General features: G+C 36.2%; 1 protein-coding gene across 3 annotated transcripts in view; it reads left to right on the top strand.

The window, feature by feature from the left end:
- The window catches only part of DGKI (diacylglycerol kinase iota), a 560,838-nt gene that overhangs the window by 184,268 nt on the left and 354,896 nt on the right, over window positions 1–21,674 (top strand). For all 3 annotated transcript variants that reach the window (XM_053718992.1, XM_053718991.1, XM_053718990.1), the window contains exon 15: window positions 1,872–1,950. In XM_053718992.1, coding sequence (XP_053574967.1) covers window positions 1,872–1,950 — 79 coding nt within the window. The remainder of the gene's footprint in view (window positions 1–1,871; window positions 1,951–21,674) is intronic.

Raw genomic sequence — 21,674 nt, 5'->3', positions numbered from 1 at the left:
TATAATTAGCATCGCCTCTCAGATTATGGTGCTGACAGTGCAGGCTCTAAGACCTGGCAGACTGATCACACACGACTTGCATTATGTAACCTCAATATTATCTGGCTTTGCGGGGGTCAGTGTTGAAAGGAAGCTGATTGTGTTATTTTGCACCAGAAAAGAAGCTAGGGCAGACGGTCACAATATCCCTGTGACAAATTTGTCCTCATCATTTTACAGTTTGTGCACATAACTTAAAGGGATACTGAACCCAGGTGTTTTCTTTCATGATTCAGATAGATAATGCAATTTTTAGCAACATTCTAATTTACTCCTATTATCAATTAATATTAGTTCTCTTGGTATCTTTATTTGAAAAAGCAGGAATGTAAGCTTACAAACCGGCCCATTTTTTGTTCAGCACCTGGGTTGTGCTTGTTGATTTGGTGGCTAAATGTAGTCATCAATCAGCAAGCTCTATTCAAGGTGCTGAACCAAAAATGGGCTGGCTTGTGAGCTTATATTCCTGCCTTTTAAAATAAAAATATCAAAAGAACGAAGGAAATTGATAATAGGAGTAAATTAGAAAGTTGCTTAAAATTGCATGCTCTATCTGAATCATGAAAGAAAAAAATGTGCGTTCAGTGTCCCTTTAATAAAAAATTTAAAAGGCAAGTTTGTTTGCAAGAAAGCGGAAAATCCCACACGTTTTGTTAATTTGAGGGCACATTTTGTTAATTTGAGGGCACATTTTGTTAATTTGAGGGCACATTAATTTGAGGGCACATTTTGTTAATTTGAGGGCACATTTTGTTAATTTGAGGGCACATTTTGTTAATTTGAGGGCACATTAATTTGAGGGCACATTTTGTTAATTTGAGGGCACATTTTGTTAATTTGAGGGCACATTAATTTGAGGGCACATTTTGTTAATTTGAGGGCACATTTTGTTAATTTGAGGGCACATTTTGTTAATTTGAGGGCACATTAATTTGAGGGCACATTTTGTTAATTTGAGGGCACATTTTGTTAATTTGAGGGCACATTAATTTGAGGGCACATTTTGTTAATTTGAGGGCACATTAATTTGAGGGCACATTTTGTTAATTTGAGGGCACATTTTGTTAATTTGAGGGCACATTTTGTTAATTTGAGGGCACATTAATTTGAGGGCACATTTTGTTAATTTGAGGGCACATTTTGTTAATTTGAGGGCACATTAATTTGAGGGCACATTTTGTTAATTTGAGGGCACATTTTGTTAATTTGAGGGCACATTAATTTGAGGGCACATTTTGTTAATTTGAGGGCACATTTTGTTAATTTGAGGGCACATTAATTTGAGGGCACATTTTGTTAATTTGAGGGCACAATTTGGTAATTTGAGGGCACATTTTGTTAATTTGAGGGCACATTAATTTGAGGGCACATTTTGTTAATTTGAGGGCACATTTTGTTAATTTGAGGGCACATTTTGTTAATTTGAGGGCACATTAATTTGAGGGCACATTTTGTTAATTTGAGGGCACATTTTGTTAATTTGAGGGCACATTAATTTGAGGGCACATTTTGTTAATTTGAGGGCACATTTTGTTAATTTGAGGGCACATTTTGTTAATTTGAGGGCACATTTTGTTAATTTGAGGGCACATTAATTTGAGGGCACATTTTGTTAATTTGAGGGCACATTAATTTGAGGGCACATTTTGTTAATTTGAGGGCACATTTTGTTAATTTGAGGGCACATTTTGTTAATTTGAGGGCATCTTTACCTAAAGTGTGCACTTGATTAAGTAAAACAAACACTAAGTGGCCACTCTGGGGCTCTGTAGTATTCTGTCTAATACATAAATCTAGTTCTGCTCTTCATGAGATATCTGTTTGTCTTGCAGCTTCCACTAAATGTTTTCAATAACTACTTCAGCTTGGGGTTTGATGCGCATGTAACGCTGGAGTTTCATGAATCTCGAGGTGAGTTGGGATTTAATAAAACAAAACTCTCTGGGGAATTAGATCAACATAAACTTATGTTACAAAACATCCAGCACTACTGTACATATAAATGATAATAAAACACATAATGCAAAACAAATATTCGCTTCGTTTTGACGAAACAAATATCCGAATGAATGCAACAACAAATTCCTTTATTTTACTTTGTGAGCACGTAAATGAGTTAAAGGGACAGTAAAGTCAAAATGAAACTTTCATGATTCAGACAGAGCATATCATTTTATACAACTTTCCAGTTTACTTCTATTATCAAATTTCCCTTGTATCTTTTATTGAACAATAAACCTAGGTAAGTTCATAGGAGCTCAGGAGCGTGCACGTGTATATAGCAGCCTATGTCTACAGTGCTTATAACATTAATTGTAACAGTGCTATACATTTTTGCAAACGCTGCTGTCATAAAGTGCTAAAAACATGTGCACGCTTATGAGCTCATATGAACTTGCCTAGATATAATCTTCAACAAAATATACCAAGAGAACAAAGCAAATTTGTTCATAGTAAATTGGAAAGTTGTTTAAAGTGACATCTCTATCTGAATCATAAAAATGTCATATTGAGTTTACTGTCCCTCTAAATACAGTCAAAGTTGTGCCACTCACATGAGGATATAGCTGGAAGGCCAATCAGGTCAGGCATACATGCGTATTACTTTTAGCTTGAATTTAAACAATGTTTACTTAACAGTTTTACAGGCCACAAAAAACATTATTAAGTCATGCAAATGCTGCTTTTTTATATGCCTGACAGAATATTTTTAAGAACAATATCCCTTTAAAGGGACACAAAAGCAAATATTTTTCTTTCTTAATTCCGATTGAGCATTCCATTAAAAAAAACAGAAATCTAATTTACTTCTATTATCAAGTTGACTTCATTCTCATGCTAATTTTTGTTGAAGAACATATCAAGGTAGGTAAGTGTGCACGTGTCTCGTGCACTATATGGTAGTGGTATAACAATGTTATATATTGTGCACAGAAGTGTATTATATTATTAAACATATTATTGCAAAACTGTTGCCATATTGTACACAGACACGTGCACACTTACCTACCTAGCTATGCTCTTGAACAGAGGATGCTAAGAGAATGAGTAAATCTGATAATAGAAGTAATTTGGAAATTGTTTGGAAATTGTATTCTCTATCTGAATCATTAAATAAATTAAAAGGTGTTTCATGTGCTTAAAGGGACATTATACACTCATTTTCATATAACTGCATGTAATAGACACTAAAGAACAAGATGCCCAGATACTGATAAAAAAAATCCAATATAATTTTTTTTAAAAACTTACTTAGAAGCTCTTAGTTTAGCTCTGTTGAAAAGGTAGCTGAAAAGCCCACTGCAAGTGGGAAATAAGACCCCCCCCTTCTTTTGCATATGAAAAGACCCTTTACAGAAACAGGACCAAGCTACAGTAGGTATCTGACGGTATTCTCATAAAACTTTGGGGCTTGGTTAGGAGTCTGAAAATCAGAGCAATGTTATTTAAGAATATTTTTTTTAAAACTAAAACTTTATGGGCTATATAAATAGATCATCTACAAAACATATATGCAAAGAAAAAGTTAGTGTATAATGTCCCTTTAAGGATGATGACATGTCTAGCATTTTACAGATTTGTATGAAAAAAATAAAGTGATGCATTTTGGCAAAGGAATAAGACTTTCTCGGGGGATAATGAAGTCTTCACCTTTGTGATTTGGAAGAGACTGAACACAGTAAACAAATATACAAATAAATAGTCACGTTGATTGGAGTAGCCGTGTTAGTCCAGAGATCTAGATATCAAAATAACAAGAGTATTGCATTGAGCAATGATACTTTTTTATTGGACTAACTATACATTTATAAGTTGACACAGGCTTTCGGAAGAGTTCCTTCCTTTATCAAGTCTGACTTGTCAACTTATAAATGTATAGTTAGTCCAATAAAAAATTATCATTGCTCAATGCAATACTCTTGTTATTTTGACATACAAATGTGATCACTTTTAATCTACTAAAAATATCAATTTTAGAATGAATTCCTTCTTACTTTTAACTTTGTGGTTTAAATACTGGATCATTTCTTTAATTAGAATTCATGTTTATTATTTTTAGGATTACATTATGTTTTTTTAGCTCCTTGACTTGCAGTGAGTTGCAGCCCCCCCCCCCTCCATAGCTATGGGGTTAATAAATATGCTATTTTTATGGCTATATATGCTAATTACGCATGGATCTGTAGTATCTAATAATGTTCTGAAATGAAGATCTTGTAGCTGTGCAGAAAAAGCCGCGAGCATTTCATTCTTCTGTGCTTTTTTTGTGAGAACATAACCTCCTGATTCGATTTACTGCTTTTGGTTTATGTTTCTACTGCAATAAACAAACACTTAAGACAAACATTAAGCATAATGTGTTGTCTAATTAAACAGTATGCAAAATGCATCATCAGTGTGTACAGCTGAGCGTTATTTCTTTTGCAGATGACAAGATGCCATATACTGTAATCACAGAATATTAGTAATAATACTGGAAAACTAATAAAAAGGATATTTATCAATTAAATGCCATGATCAGGCTACTAAATATTTCATAGTGAGTAATAAAGGTGAATTGTAATACAAAATGTATATATTCTAATTCTTAAATAGTCTGTACATTTTGCATCACTGACCCAATCTTACTAGATATTGCAGAATTGACATGGGCGGGGCAAAAGGTCTGCCCGCCTTTTCTCTTACAGTTACGTTTAAACCTTTTGCTAAATATATTTAAGAATGAGAGATACCAGCGCCATATTATTATTTAGCGCTTTTACTCGTGTACTCTAGAAGTAAACTTTTATTACAATTTGAAAGTTAAAATCCGCACGAGCGAAAGCTGACTTGCCCTAGCTTCAAGACTTCAGATATTTTGCGACCGCGTTAAATTCTTCTCCCCATAGACTTCAATTTAGTGCGCTGCGCGAGAGAAGTCCTGTAGTCTAGCATGGGAGGAGGATTTGTTGATGAGTGAGGATTGGTAAGGGCTTTTTAGGTCAGAGTGAGAATTTTGAATTTAATTCTGAAGGCCGAAACGATCATCTGGGGTTGCTGTGTTCCTTGTTCAGAGAGGAATTGCCTGGTATTTCGGCGCTGGACTGACCGTAATAGGCGGGATCAGACTGATATACTACAGGAAAGTTCTTCTCTGTGAAAAGCATTACTGGGCTAAAAGAAGCTGCACCCAGGTGGTAAATCGCCATAGAACAGGCTAGCAATAGTATTGAGCCAGTTGTTCGTTCCTGTGAGAGTGCTTCTCTCTCTCTGTGTGTGTATGTGTATATATATAGGGATAACAGTACAATGGAGAAACAATACGATAAAATATTGTATGTGTGTGTGTATATATATATATATATATATATATATATATATATATATATATATATATATATATATATATATATTAAGGTATATGTATATATTACAGATATATACAGATAAATATACAGATATATACAACTACATATATATATATATATATATATATAAGATTATTCTTTATTTATAAAGTGCCAACAGATTCCGTAGCGCTGGCCATGGGTACAGGGATAACAGTACAATGGAGAAACAATACGATAAAAGACAAAATTTTACAGACAAATACAGGGGGCACTGAGGGCCCTATTCCAGTGGGAACTTACAATCTAGATGGGTAGGAGGATGGGAAACAGGAGGTGGGGACTGCAAAGGTGAGAATGATATTAGTGAGGCTATAGAGGGCAACTGTTAATTAAGTGAAGTTAGTTTGTTAATAAGTCGGGTGATAAGCCTCCCTGAACAAGAAGGTCTTTAGGGAACGTTTAAAGGAGGAGAGGTTAGGGGCAAGTCTGACAGCTCGAGGAAGTGCGCTCCAGAGGGTTGGTGCCGCACGAGAGAAGTCCTGTAGTCTAGCATGGGAGGAGGTGATGGTAGAGGACGCAAGAAGCAGGTCATTGTTGGATCTTAGGGGGTGGGCTGGAGTATATTTGTTGATAAGTGAGGACAAGTAGGGTGGGGCAGCATTGGTGAGGGCTTTGTAGGTCAGGGTGAGAATTTTGAATTTAACTCTGCTGTGAATGAGGAATATCTATTTAAAAATACATAGAACATTTTCCTCTATGTGAAGAACATTGGAATGTAAAATACTTTAATACATTTTTTACAATAGCTCTAAGATAATGGCGCAATACAACAATAATCCACTGGATGGCAGAAACGTTCTTCTTTTAAATTTTAGTAACAACTCTTGTTACATTAAAAACATTTAGAATAGCAACATGTCACTAAGGGTTATACACGGTATCAAAAACAAACACTATGGGCTAGATTACAAATTGAGTGGTATTTAGCGCTGCCGCCTAAGCATAAACACCACTAGAAGCATCCTTTCTGCTAACGCTGGTTAGCGCTAGTATTACAAGTTGAAAGTGCGCAAACTTCAAGACTTAAGATACCGCGTTAGCTTCTCCGTATAGACTTCAATGGAGCTCAGTTTTCCAAAAAACCAAACACTTATCGCTTGCGTACTATCCCGACTGCCATTAAACAAGAGTGCTATACCTGACATGAGTTATGAATATTTTACATTCCAATGTTCTTCACATAGAATAAGATGTTCTATTTAGTGTTAAATATATCTATACCTATATAACTTTATGAATATATATATATATATATATATGGGTATAGGTATATTAAGATATAAAAATATAGGAATATATATTTAACAATGCATAGAACATTTTCCCTTGTAAAGAAGATTTGAATGAAAAATATTTGCAGTTTATTCACACTAAAGCACATTATTAAATATTAAAAATGGATAAAGAATTATTTATCATGTTTTTAGGTATGCAACCAGAAAGGGCTCAAATGTGTGTGTATGTATGTATGTATGTATGTATGTATGTATGTATGTATATATGTATATATGTATATATATATATATATATATATATATATATATATATATATATATATATATATATATATATACATACAGTATCTCACAAAAGTGAGTACACCCGTCAAATTTTTCCAAATATTTTATTATATCTTTTCATGTGACTACACTCAAGAAATTACACTTTGCTACAATGTAAAGTAGTGAGTGTAAAGCCTGTATAACAGTGTAAATTTGCTGTCCCCTCAAAATAACTCAACATATAGCCATTAATGTCTAAACCGTTGGCAAAAAAGACCAAGTGAGTACACCCCTAAGTGGAAATCTACAAATTAGGCCAAAAGTGTCAATATTTTGTGTGGCCACCATTATTTTCCAGCACTGCCTTAACCCTCTTGGGCATGGAGTTCACCAGAGCTTCACAGGTTGCCACTGGAGTCCTCTTCCACTCCTCCATGATGACATCACGGAGCTGGTGGATGATAGAGACCTTGCGCTCCCCCACCTTCCGTTTGAGGATGCCCCACAGATGCTCAATAGGGTTTAGGTCTGGAGACATGCTTGGCCAGTCCATCTCCTTTACCCTCAGCTTCTTTAGCAAGGCAGTGGTCGTCTTGGAGGTGTGTTTGGGGTCGTTATCATGTTGGAATACTGCCCTGTGGCCCAGTCTCTGAAGGGAGGGGATCATTCACTGCTTCAGTATGTCACAGTACATGTTGGCATTCATGGTTCCCTCAATAAACTGTAGCTCCCCAGTGCCGGCAGCACTCATGCAGGCCCAGACCATGACACTCCCACCACCACGCTTGACTGTAGGCAAGGCACACTTTTCTTGCCTACAGTCAGTGAAACCATCTGAACCAATTAAGTTTATCTTGGTCTCATCGGACCACAGGACATGATTCCAGTAATCCATGTCCTTAGTCTGCTTGTCTTCAGCAAACTGTTTGCTGACTTTCTTGTGCATCATCTTTAGAAGAGGCTTCCTTCTGGGACAACAGCCATGCAGACCAATTTGATGCAGTGGTCGGTGTATGGTCTGAGCACTGACAGGCTGCCTCCCACCCCTTTAATCTCTGCAGCAATGCTGGCAGCACTCATATGTCAATTTCCCAAAGACAACCTTTGGATATGACGCTGAGCACGTGCACTCAACTTCTTTGGTCGACCATGGCGAGACCTGTTCTGAGTGGAACCTGTCCTGTGAAACCGCTGCATGGTCTTGCCCACTGTGCTGCAGCTCAATTTCAGTGTCTTTGGCAATCCTCTTATAGCCTAGGCCATCTTTATGTAGAGCAACAATTCTTTTTTTCAGATCCTCAGAGAGTTCTTTGCCATGAGGTGCCATGTTGAACTTCCAGTGACCAGTATGAGAGAGTGTGAGAGTGATAACACCAAATTTTAACACACCTGCTCCCCATTCACACCTGAGACATTGTTACACTAATGAGTCACATGATGCTGGGGAGGGAAAATGGCTAAATGGGCCCAATTTGGACATTTCCACTTAGGGGTGTACTCACTGTTGTTGCCAACAGTTTTAGACTTTAATGGCTGTGTGTTGAGTTATTTTGAGGGGACAGCAAATTTACACTGTTATACAGGCTGTACACTCACTACTTTATATTGTAGCAACGTGTCATTTCTTCAGTGTTGTCACATAAAAAGATATAATACATTTTTAGAAAAATGTGAGGGTGTACTCACTTTTGTGAGATACTGTATATCTATCCTATCTATCTATCTATCTATCTATCTATCTATCTATCTATCTATCTATCTATCTATCTATCTATCAATCTATCTATGTATGTATATATATATATATATATATATATACAGTATATATATATATATATATATATATATATATATATATATGTATGTATATATGTATATATATTTATGTATGTATGTGTATTTATGTACGTGTAGTTATTTGTTTATATGTGTATATATGAATTTATATACATATTCAAACATACATACATAAATACATATGTATATATAAATACATACATACACAAATTTAGACGTGTGTGTGTGTATGTATATATATATATATATATATATATATATATATATATATATATATATATATATATATATATATATATATATATATATATATATATGTATATATACATACATACATACACATTCACATTATAGCCCTTTCCAGTCAAATACCTTGTCATATACCATATTCCTTTAAACCCATATAACCTTTTTTAAACAATTTATTTGAGTAATACAGATAGTGTTTATATGAGTATAAATTTATTTTGTGATGTATTTTTATATATATTTTTATCCCCTTACCCTTTACACAAGCTTTTCAATTGTGCTAACTTGACTAACATTTCCACTTGTAATACTGAACTAAAGTTAGTGCATTTGCAATATTGATATTGCAACTTGCGCCATGCTTAGCGTGCATCTTGTAATCTAGTCCAATATTAGGAACATAAGCATCTATGTCCTATTAAGCTTGCTGCAGCTTCTTTAGGACAAAATTTCTAGTGTGTTGTTCACAACTTGAGCAAATCCCTCCCTGCGACGTGCCTGTAAATTTCCATCATACATTTCCCTCAATTCCTCCTTGTACTCGTGGACAGCGCTGCAGAATATATTGGCGCTTTATAAATAAAGTATAGTAATAATAATTTAGCTTTGGTCACGAACCTATAAATATTATTGTGCCTGAGTCTTTTGCTCCCACGCTAAATTTTTACTTTCATCTTTTAATACCAGCGCAAACATACAAGCGCTATTAATTTACCTTGAGCGCAGTTAGCTCTCAACAGCACTAAAATGTATTGCACCACTTGTAATCTAACCCAATGAGTTTAAAAATGTTTTTAAAAATGACTTGTGACTGAAACCTTAACCCATTGTTCTCAAGAACTTGCCTCTTCCAATGCACAGAGCCTGAGACCTGTTGATCTTATCTCTCTATATACATATAAAGCCTCATTATGTTATCTCTGTATAAACAAAGGCCAATACCTAGGTACTCATTTTTTTAATATGTTTGAGAGTTTAAAACTCCCCACCCAAAAGAAAAAGTTATTCGAATTGCAATAATAAACCTAGAACAGCAATTTTCTATACATTTACTAGTCAGCTGGTATAAGGAGTATTTTCAAACACAACATTTTGGGGTAAAATCTGCAGTATGATGTCTTAGTTTTTTTAAACATTTGATTTTCAATTTCCACAGTTTGGGTACTAGATTCATAGTGAGTTTTTTTTTTTTTTACTGATCCATCTGTAGAACAGACCACAAATCGTGTGTCACCTCAATGTCTGTGGCTTAGATATGCAACCCCCAAATAAGTCAAATGTCATCTGGGGTAGTTGATTCTTTTAAAAAATAAATAAGTGTACACTATGATTTTCTTAAAGTGATGTAAACTTGACGTGTTTTAAAATCAGGTCCGGAATCTAAGTGATATTTTGGATGGACTTTAATTGATCACTTCTAATAAAGATGTGCTGTAATTTACTTTTTAATCTAGCTGTGTCATTTCAATACCTCGTGCTCCGGCTGCCCCCTTCAAAACTCATATTTTTTTTGTGAGCTAACAGTTTAAACTGTTCTCCAATCAACACTCTAGCCATACGGCACTTTTGTTTTAACTAGATCTCTGATTGGAGAACAATTCAAACCATTAGCTCACAAAAAATATGAGTTTTGAAGTGGGCGGCCGGAGTGCAAGGTATTAGAATGGCACAGATAGTTTAAAAAGTAAGTTACAGCGCATCTTTTTTGGAAGTGATCAATTAAAGTCCCTTTAAAATATTGTTTAGATTCCGGACATGATTTTAAAAGTGTCACGTTTACCATCACTTTAATCTCCATAAACATCCAGCGGTTTGTATATTTATTGATGCCTAATTTGTTTCATTGTTCAGATATGTAATTATTTTACAGACAGATGGCGGCAGGAGAGGCCTTTTGTTTACTGACAAACAGGAGGACACTGTGTAAAGCTAAATATATCCCAAAACACAAATGTGTTCTGTAGATTTACTTAATTTGTTTTCCTGTGTCCTTAAATCATCACCAAAAGAACAGTAATATTCATGGATTGTAATAAAGGCTAAAATGTTTTAAAACGGAGCACAAAAAGATATTTATTTTCTTCACTTTAATAGGAATTCAATAATAACCTTAAAGGGACAGTCTACACCAGAATTGTTATTGTTTTAAAAGATAGATAATCCCTTTATTACCCATTCCCCAGTGTTGCATAACCAACACAGTTATAATAATATACTTTTAACCTCTGTGATTATCTTGTATCTAAGCCTCTGCAAACTGCCCCTTTTTTCAGTTCTTTTGACAGACTTGCAGTCTAGTCAATCAGTGCCTGCTCCCAGATAACTTCTCGTGCACGAGCATAGTGTTATCTATATGAAATATGTGAACTAACACCCTCTAGTGGTGAAAAACTGTTAAAATGCATTCTGAAAAGAGGTGGCCTTCAAGGTCTAAGAAATTAGCATATGAACCTCCTAGGTTAAGCTTTCAACTAAGAATACCAAGAGAACTAAGCAAAATTGGTGATAAAAGTAAATTGGAAAATTGTTTAAAATGACATGCTCTATCTGAATCATGAAAGTTTATTTTGGCCTAGACTGTCCCTTTAAAGGGCCATGAAACCCAAAGGCCTAGATTTAGAGTTTGGCGGTAGCCGTGAAAACCAGCGTTAGAGGCTCCTAACGCTGGTTTTAGGCTACCGCCGGTATTTGGAGTCAGTCAGGAAAGGGTCTAACGCTCACTTTTCAGCCGCGACTTTTCCATACCGCAGATCCCCTTACGTCAATTGCGTATCCTATCTTTTCAATGGGATCTTTCTAACTCCGGTATTTAGAGTCGTGGCTGAAGTGAGCGTTAGAAATCTAACGACAAAACTCCAGCTGCAGAAAAAAGTCAGTAGTTAAGAGCTTTCTGGGCTAACGCCGGTTTATAAAGCTCTTAACTACTGTGCTCTAAAGTACACTAACACCCATAAACTACCTATGTACCCCTAAACCGAGGTCCCCCCACATCGCCGCCACTCGATTACATTTTTTTAACCCCTAATCTGCCGACCGCCACCTACGTTATACTTATGTAACCTAAATCTGCTGCCCCTAACACCGCCGACCCCTATATTATATTTATTAACCCCTAACCTGCCCCCCACAACGTCGCCTCCACCTGCCTACACTTATTAACCCCTAATCTGCCGACCGCAAAGTGCCGCTACTTACGTTATCCTTATGTACCCCTAATCTGCTGCCCCTAACATCGCCGACCCCTATATTATATTTATTAACCCCTAACCTGCCCCCCTCAACGTCGCCTCCACCTGCCTACACTTATTAACCCCTAATCCGCCTCACTCCCGCCTCAATAACCCTGTAATAAATAGTATTAACCCCTAATCTGCCCTCCCTAACATCGCCGACACCTAACTTCAAGTATTAACCCCTAATCTGCCGATCGGAGCTCACCGCTACTCTAATAAATTTTTTAACCCCTAAGCTAATTTTAACCCTAACACCCCCTAAGTTAAATATAATTTTATTCTAACGAAATAAATTAACTCTTATTAAATAAATTATTCCTATTTAAATCTAAATACTTACCTGTAAAATAAACCCTAATATAGCTACAACATAAATTATAATTATATTATAGCTATTTTAGGATTTATATTTATTTTACAGGTAACTTTGTATTTATTTTAACCAGGTACAATAGCTATTAAATAGTTAATAACTATTTAATAGCTAAAATAGTTAAAATAATTACAAAATTACCTGTAAAATAAATCCTAACCTAAGTTACAATTAAACCTAACACTACACTATCAATAAATTAATTAAATAAAATACCTACAATTATCTACAATTAAACCTAACACTACACTATCAATACATTAATTAAATACAATACCTACAATTATCTACAATTAAACCTAACACTACACTATCAATAAATTATTTAAATAAAATATCTACAAATAACTACAATGAAATAAACTAAGTTACAAAAAATAAAAAAATATTTTCAAACATTAGAAAAATATTACAACAATTTTAAACTAATTACACCTACTCTAAGCCCCCTAATAAAATAACAAAGCCCCCCAAAATAAAAAATGCCCTACCCTATTCTAAATTAAAAAAAGTTCAAAGCTCTTTTACCTTACCAGCCCTGAACAGGGCCCTTTGCGGGGCATGCCCCAAGAAATTCAGCTCTTTTGCCTGTAAAAAAAACACATACAATACCCCCCCCAACATTACAACCCACCACCCACATACCCCTAATCTAACCCAAACCCCCCTTAAATAAACCTAACACTAAGCCCCTGAAGATCTTCCTACCTTATCTTCACCATACCAGGTTCACCGATCGATCCTCGGAAGTGTTGATCCAAGCCCAAGCTGGGGGCTGAAGAGTGACGTCCATCCTCGGGCTGAAGTCTGGATCCAAGCGGCGACTGAAGAAATCCATCATCGGGCTGAAGTCGGAAGTCCATCATCGGGATGAAGTCTTCTATCAAGCCGCATCTTCAATCTTCTTTCTTCTGGAGCGGAGCGGAACCATCTTCTTCCAAGCCGACGCGGAACATCCTCTTCAACCGACGACGAATGACGGTTCCTTTAAATGACGTCATCCAAGATGGCGTCCCTCAAATTCAGATTGGCTGATAGGATTCAATCAGCCAATCGGAATTAAGGTAGGAATATTCTGATTGGCTGATGGAATCAGCCAATCAGAATCAAGTTCAATCCGATTGGCTGATCCAATCAGCCAATCAGATTGAGCTCGCATTCTATTGGCTGATCGGAACAGCCAATAGAATGCGAGCTCAATCTGATTGGCTGATTGGATCAGCCAATCGGATTGAACTTGATTCTGATTGGCTGATTCCATCAATGACGTCATTTAAAGGAACCGTCATTAGTCGTCTAGTCGTCGGTTGAAGAGGATGTTCCGCGTCGGCTTGGAAGAAGATGGTTCCGCTCCGCTCCAGAAGAAAGAAGATTGAAGATGCGGCTTGATAGAAGACTTCATCCCGATGATGGACTTCCGACTTCAGCCCGATGATGGATTTCTTCAGTCGCCGCTTGGATCCAGACTTCAGCCCGAGGATGGACGTCACTCTTCAGCCCCCCGCTTGGGCTTGGATCAACACTTCCGAGGCTTGGATCAAGACTTCCGAGGACGGATCGGTGAACCTGGCAGGGTGAAGATAAGGTAGGGAGATCTTCAGGGGCTTAGTGTTAGGTTTATTTAAGGGGGGTTTGGGGTTAGATTAGGGGTATGTGGGTGGTGGGTTGTAATGTTGGGGGGGGTATTGTATGTTTTTTTTTTTTTTACAGGCAAAAGAGCTGAATTCTTTGGGGCATGCCCCGCAAAGGGCCCTGTTCAGGGCTGGTAAGGTAAAAGAGCTTTGAACTTTTTTAATTTAGAATAGGGTAGGGCATTTTTTTTTATTTTGGGGGGCTTTGTTATTTTATTAGGGGGCTTAGAGTAGGTGTAATTAGTTTAAAATTGTTGTAATATTTTTCTAATGTTTGTAAATATTTTTATTTTTTATTTTTTGTAACTTAGTTCTTTTTTATTTTTTGTACTTTAGTTAGTTTATTTCATTGTATTTATTTGTAGATATTGTATTTAAATAATTTATTGATAGTGTAGTGTTAGGTTTAATTGTAGATAATTGTTGGTATTTTATTTAATTAATTTATTGATAGTGTAGTGTTAGGTTTAATTGTAACTTAGGTTAGGATTTATTTTACAGGTCATTTTGTAATTATTTTAACTATTTTAGCTATTAAATAGTTCTTAACTATTTAATAGCTATTGTACCTGGTTAAAATAATTACAAAGTTACCTGTAAAATAAATATAAATCCTAAAATAGCTATAATATAATTATAATTTATATTGTAGCTATATTAGGATTTATTTTACAGGTAAGTATTTAGCTTTAAATAGGAATAATTTATTTAATAAGAGTTAATTTATTTTGTTAGATTTAAATTATATTTAACTTAGGGGGGTGTTAGTGTTAGGGTTATGCAATCTTTTAGAAAAGATTTAAGACACCCCATTGTAAAGGTTATATTTGATACATTTTTATACAAAAGTTACAATTGATGCATTTTTTATGTATTTGTATTATTATATATTTGTATTTTCATGTATTTTTACGCTGCCCTAATATTTGATGCAGTTTTATGTAAAGGTTATAATTGTTGCATTTTTATGTACCTTTATGTCTTAATAATTGATGCATTTATGTCATGCAAACAATTCGTTTTATAACACACTTTAAGGGATTCACAATTCTTTTATTGGCTTCTCTTATTGGCTTATTTATGTATCTCTTGCGGGATACCATTTTTTCATCTCAATGTTAATAGGGTTTGAATATTTAATATACTTTTTATTTATTTTCTACACTTTTTACACTTTTTATACCTTTATGCCACTTATAATTTTTTCACATTCATACATTTGCCTGTCCATATATCTCTTACGGAATAGTATGAGCCATCTTAATGTCAATGAGGTCCAGATACGGATATGATTGACCAAACTCATTCTAACATATGCTATTAAGCATCACTGCCCCAAGAGATATTTACCGTTATCGATCATATAACAAAGAAACCGAAACCGGAAGTATGCAAATAATACCAAAATCGAAACCGGAAGTAAACATATACCACGTGACTTCCGGTTTTAAACAATGACACGCCGAAGTAAACAAACGGTATGTGACTTCCGGTTTTACGCTTATATGCACAGACACAGACCGACTATTAAAAATAGACCTTAAACAAATTGGTTCATATAAATATCCCTACGAAATCGACCTATTGGGTACAAATAATCTAATCTAATACATTAAAGACCGATATTAAACAGGAATATAGCAACAATCTAAAAACGGAAGTGTAAAGTAAGAAACACTTCCGGGTTAGGAACAGTGACTTTTAGCGCCAAAATGAGAGCGACTCATTGGTTACCTACACACATAAATAGAGCCACCATTACTCACCACAATATAGTCTTGAAAAAGGCCTATAAAGAGGCCGAAACGCGTTGACAAACTGGTGAGCATTATTTTAATATTATTTAAGTTGTGAAGCGTTATTGCACTATGTTATTTCTTTAATTTTCAGGTACCATTAAGGATATCACTGAAAAGAAAAGCACAGTTATTTAATCAAAAAGAAAAACCATCACCACCTACACGAAGACACTTGAGATTTACTTTATAACACTTTACTAGGAGGAGCACCCTTTAACAATTCCCTGATCACTCATTTGGATTACACATACCACTGACCTTTTTTGACCACATATTTTTCTATTTTTCAGTAATTTTATATTTTTATATATTTTTTCATTTATTACATTACTGAGATAATTTCACTGGACGTTATCACTGAACTTTTTATCACTGAACTTTTTAAACCAAGCACAATTTTGGGTTTGTCATCAAAGATTTTTTATTGTTTAAGATCTTCCTATGACTCCCATTTGTTTATCTCCACAATTTTTTTGAGACCTCATAGGAACTATACCCTTTTGGTGATCATTTTTACTGTTTGAATGTTATATTTGACAAGTGTTTGCAAGATATAATCGACAACTGTTTTTATTGTTTTTATTGTTTTTAGATGTATATAGTATACATGGATCCATGTTATTCACAATTATGTTATATGTTTTATGATTTGTAATAAATTCGAATTTATTGAATCTGATAATATCTTCCTTAGCCTACTTATAGGCGCTCTTGGACTATTATTATTTGTAAAATAAATACAAAGTTACCTGTAAAATAAATATAAATCCTAAAATAGCTATAATATAATTATAATTTATATTGTAGCTATATTAGGATTTATTTTACAGGTAAGTATTTAGCTTTAAATAGGAATAATTTATTTAATAAGAGTTAATTTATTTCGTTAGATTTAAATTATATTTAACTTAGGGGGGTGTTAGTGTTAGGGTTAGACTTAGCTTTAGGGGTTAATACATTTATTAGAATAGCGGTGAGCTCCAGTCGGCAGATTAGGGGTTAATGTTTGAAGTTAGGTGTCGGCGATGTTAGGGAGGGCAGATTAGGGGTTAATACTATTTATTATAGGGTTATTGAGGCGGGAGTGAGGCGGATTAGGGGTTAATAACTTTATTATAATAGCGGTGCGGTCCGGTCGGCAGATTAGGGGTTAATAAGTGTAGGCAGGTGGAGGCGACGTTGTGGGGGGCAGATTAGGGGTTAATAAATATAATATAGGGGTCGGCGGTGTTAGGGGCAGCAGATTAGGGGTACATAGGGATAATGTAAGTAGCGGCGGTTTACGGAGCGGCAGATTAGGGGTTAAAAAAAATATGCAGGGGTCAGCGATAGCGGGGGCGGCAGATTAGGGGTTAATAAGTGTAAGGTTAGGGGTGTTTAGACTCGGGGTACATGTGAGAGTGTTAGGTGCAGGCGTAGGAAGTGTTTCCCCATAGCAAACAATGGGGCTGCGTTAGGAGCTGAACTCGGCTTTTTTGCAGGTGTTAGGTTTTTTTTCAGCTCAAACAGCCCCATTGTTTTCTATGGGGGAATCGTGCACGAGCACGTTTTTGAAGCTGGCCGTGTCCGTAAGCAACTCTGGTATCGAGAGTTGAAGTTGCGTTAAATATGCTCTACGCTCCTTTTTTGGAGCCTAACGCAGCCATTCTGTGAACTCTCAATACCAGAGTTATTTAAAAGGTGCGGCCAGAAAAAAGCCAGTGTTAGCTACGCGGGTTGTTACCGACAAAACTCTAAATCTAGCCGAAAATGTTTCTTTCATGATTTAGGTAGAACATAGAATTTTAAATAACTTTCCAGTTTACTTCTATGATCAAAGTTGCTTCATTCTCGTGTTATCATTTGTTGAAGGAGCAGCAATGCACTACTGGTTTAATTGAACACATGGGTGAGCCAATCACAATCAGTATATATATATATATATATATATGCAACTACCAATCAGCAGCTAGAACCTAGGTTGCTGCTCCTGAGCTTTCCTAGATTAACATTTCAGCAAAGGATAACAAGAAAGGGAAGCAAATTAAATAATAGAAATAAATTGGAAAGCTGTCTACAATTGTATGCTCTGTCTAAATCATGAATGTCTAATTATGACTTTACTGTCCCTTTAATCACCCCAAAAGTAAAGCAAACAAGCAAATAAAGAAGAATCTGGGCATAAATTCACTGTGAATAGTATAAAAAAGAGGTGGAAAACAAAATAAAATGTTGCTGCTTTACACGAGGGGCATACTGATGTAGGCTCTGGTATGCCAGAGTTGCAAGCAATGCTGCTGTATCATGAAAGTTAAAGTTTCGCTTTCAAATCCCTTTAAGAGTGACTTTTCTCAAACCAGAGCTGTGATTTGTAAATGTGGTATGTCAGTCATGTGTAGTTTTATAATAGAATTATTAGATGTGTGTATTTTGGAATTCTTTAACTAAACGTCTCTTTTTGTCGCTGGATATATTCATAAAAAGTGCAACACCAAAATATCTGTACATAATAAATATATATATATAGTGCTGTTTGTATTTGTGTAGTGCAGTGTGTGCTTTGTGCTGTATGTATTTTGTGTAGTGCAGTGTGTGTGTGTTGCTGTGTGTGCTGTGTGTCTTTTGTGTAGTGCAGTGTGTGTGTTGCTGTGTGTGCTGTATGTCTTTTGTGTAGTGCAGTGTGTGTGTGTGTGTTGCTGTGTGTCTTTTGTGCAGTGTGTGTGTGTTGCTGTGTGTGCTGTATGTCATTTGTGTAGTGCAGTGTGTGTTGCTGTGTGTGCTGTTTTTCTTTTGTGTAGTGCAGTGTGTGTGCTGTATGTCTTTTGTGTAGAGCCGTGTGTGCTTTGTGCACTGTTGTGTGCTGTATGTCTTTTGTGTAGTGCAGTGTGTGCTTTTTTCTTTTGTGTAGTGCAGTGTGTGTGTGTGTTGCTGTGTGTGCTGTATGTCTTTTGTGTAGTGCAGTGTATGTGTGTGTTGCTGTGTGTGCTGTGTGTCTTTTGTGTAGAGCAGTGTGCTTTGTGCACTGTTGTGTGCTGTATGTCTTTTGTGTAGTTCAGTGTGTGCTGCTGTGTGTGCTGTTTGTCTTTTGTATAGTGCACTGTTGTGTGCTGTATGTCTTTTGTGTAGTTCAGTGTGTGTTGCTGTGTGTGCTGTATGTCTTTTGTGTATTTCAGTGTGTGTTGCTGTGTGTGCTATTTGTCTTTTGTATAGTGCACTGTTGTGTGCTGTATGTCTTTTGTGTAGTTCAGTATGTGTTGCTGTGTGTGCTATTTGTCTTTTGTATAGTGCACTGTTGTGTGCTGTATGTCTTTTGTGTAGTTCAGTGTGTGTTGCTGTGTGTGCTGTATGTCTTTTGTGTATTTCAGTGTGTGCTGCTGTGTGTGCTATTTGTCTTTTGTATAGTGCACTGTTGTGTGCTGTATGTCTTTTGTGTAGTTCAGTGTGTGTTGCTGTGTGTGCTGTATGTCTTTTGTGTAGTGCACTGTTGTGTGCTGTATGTCTTTTGTGTAGTTCAGTGTGTGTTGCTGTGTGTGCTGTATGTCTTTTGTGTAGTGCAGTGTGTGTTGCTGTGTGTGCTGTATGTCTTTTGTGTAGTTCACTGCTGTGTGCTGTATGTCTTTTGTGTAGTGCAGTGTGTGCTGTATGTCTTTTGTGTAGTTCAGTATGTGTTGCTGTGTGTGCTGTATGTCTTTTGTGTAGTTCAGTGTGTAGTGCAGTGTGTGCTGTTTGTCTTTTGTATAGTGCACTGTTGTGTGCTGGTTTGTGTTTGCCCTTGAACATGCAGAAGAACAAATCTTTATTAATACCTTGACTTCAATTTCATTGTCTGGTTGTCATTGACATAACCAATGGAATTCGTCATTTGCTTCATTGTGTCTAATGGAGTGAAACACAAGCCTTTCAGCTCCGTAATACAGCAAACCTCTTGCTCACACCTCATTACACACAATAAAGGAGGCTGACTATCTAGCTGCTTGCAGGCCGTACAGTCAGTTCTAGAGCTCAGGTTGTGATTGGCCATTAGCAAGTATGACTCATTGCAAGCTCGCGCCCCATGGGGAGAGAATGCTAATATGTGATTTAAAATGATCTGGTGGGGTATGTCCTATGTCTTTACTTCTTGCTTAGCTAATAAATGAATATATATTTAACCCCTTTGCTGCTGCTTGAATAACAGTAGGTTACAGCTACTCTCTCCGCTTCTCTTGAAAGCTAATACAGCTCATGCTAATTCACATACATTTGCTAAAATAATGATACAGTAGAATTCAGAAACTAAAACTGATGGGGCTGACTTTAAATAATCACTTATTTATTCACACTTAAAGGGATAGTAAAGTCCAAATTAAACTTTTATGATTCAGATAGGGCATGTCATTTCAAACAACTTTGTTATTTACTTTAATCATCAAATTTGCTTTGCTCTCTTGTTATCCTTAGTTGAAAGCTAAACCTAGGTAGACTCATATGCTAATTTCTAAACCCTTGAAGACCGCCTCTTAAGTGAATGCATTTGACTGTATTTCTATAACAGTGTTGTTTATGCAAAACTGGGAATGGTAAATAAAGGGATTATCTTTCTTTTTAAACAATAACATTTTTGGTGTTTACTATCCCTTTAAAACTTTCACCATAACACCAGCATTTATTAATACACACATGCACAATGTAGCCAATCACAAGCTGCTCTTGACTTGGTCTTAACCTATGTGTTTAACCATCTTTGCGGTGGTAAAACTCCAACTCCTAGATTACGAGTTTTGTTCTAAAAAAGTTGCGTTATTTCACTCTCCATAGCGCTGCCATTACGAGTTACTGAAAAGCCTCCTTGTGCTGTGCGATATGGTGGGGTAAAGGCTGTGACACACTGCAAGCGGAGCGGCGCGCAGCGTGTAGATGCAGCTGTGCGCGCTCAGTGTGTCTTGCCTTTTTATCTCTGAGCAGTCTGCTGCGTCAGGTCGCATAGCTAAGCGCTCAGAGATGAAATATTTGAACTTCAGAAGCGATGCGACGCAGAGCGAAGCAGCTGCTTTGCCTCACGCCGCATCGCTTGCAGTGTGTCACAGCCTTTAAGCTCCATACTGCACAAACTCCAAGCTTGTGCACGCTTTCCCCATAGACATCAATGGGGAGAGAGTGTTAGAAAAAAACTAACACCTGAAGTGCAGAATGAAAAATCTCTGTAACGTAACCCCATTGATGTCTATGGGGAAAAAAAAGTTACGTTTAAACCTAACACCCTAGCATTAACCCCTAATCTAAACACCCCTAATCCGCCGCCCCCGAGATCGCCAACACCTAAATAAAGTTATTAACCCCTAACCCACTGCTTCCGACATCACCGACACTAATAAAAGCTAATAAAAGCTATTAACCCCTAATCCGCCGCTCCCCGACTTCGCCGCCACTAAATAAAGTGATTAACCCCTAAACCTCCGGCCTCCTATATCGCTGCTACTAAATAAACCTATTAACCCCTAAACCTCCGGCTCCACACATCGCCACCACTAAATAAACATATTAACCCCTAAACTGCCAGCCCCCCACATCGCAAAACACTAAACTATTAACCCCTAAACCTAACACACCCCTAACTTTAAATTAAAATTACAATATAATTATCTTAAAATAAATAAAAACTTACCTGTGAAATAAAAAAATCCTAAATTTAAACTATAAATT

Source organism: Bombina bombina, chromosome 6, assembly GCF_027579735.1.
Source record: "Bombina bombina isolate aBomBom1 chromosome 6, aBomBom1.pri, whole genome shotgun sequence".
Taxonomy (NCBI): domain Eukaryota; kingdom Metazoa; phylum Chordata; class Amphibia; order Anura; family Bombinatoridae; genus Bombina; species Bombina bombina.
This window is presented reverse-complemented; position numbering and strand designations above follow the sequence as displayed.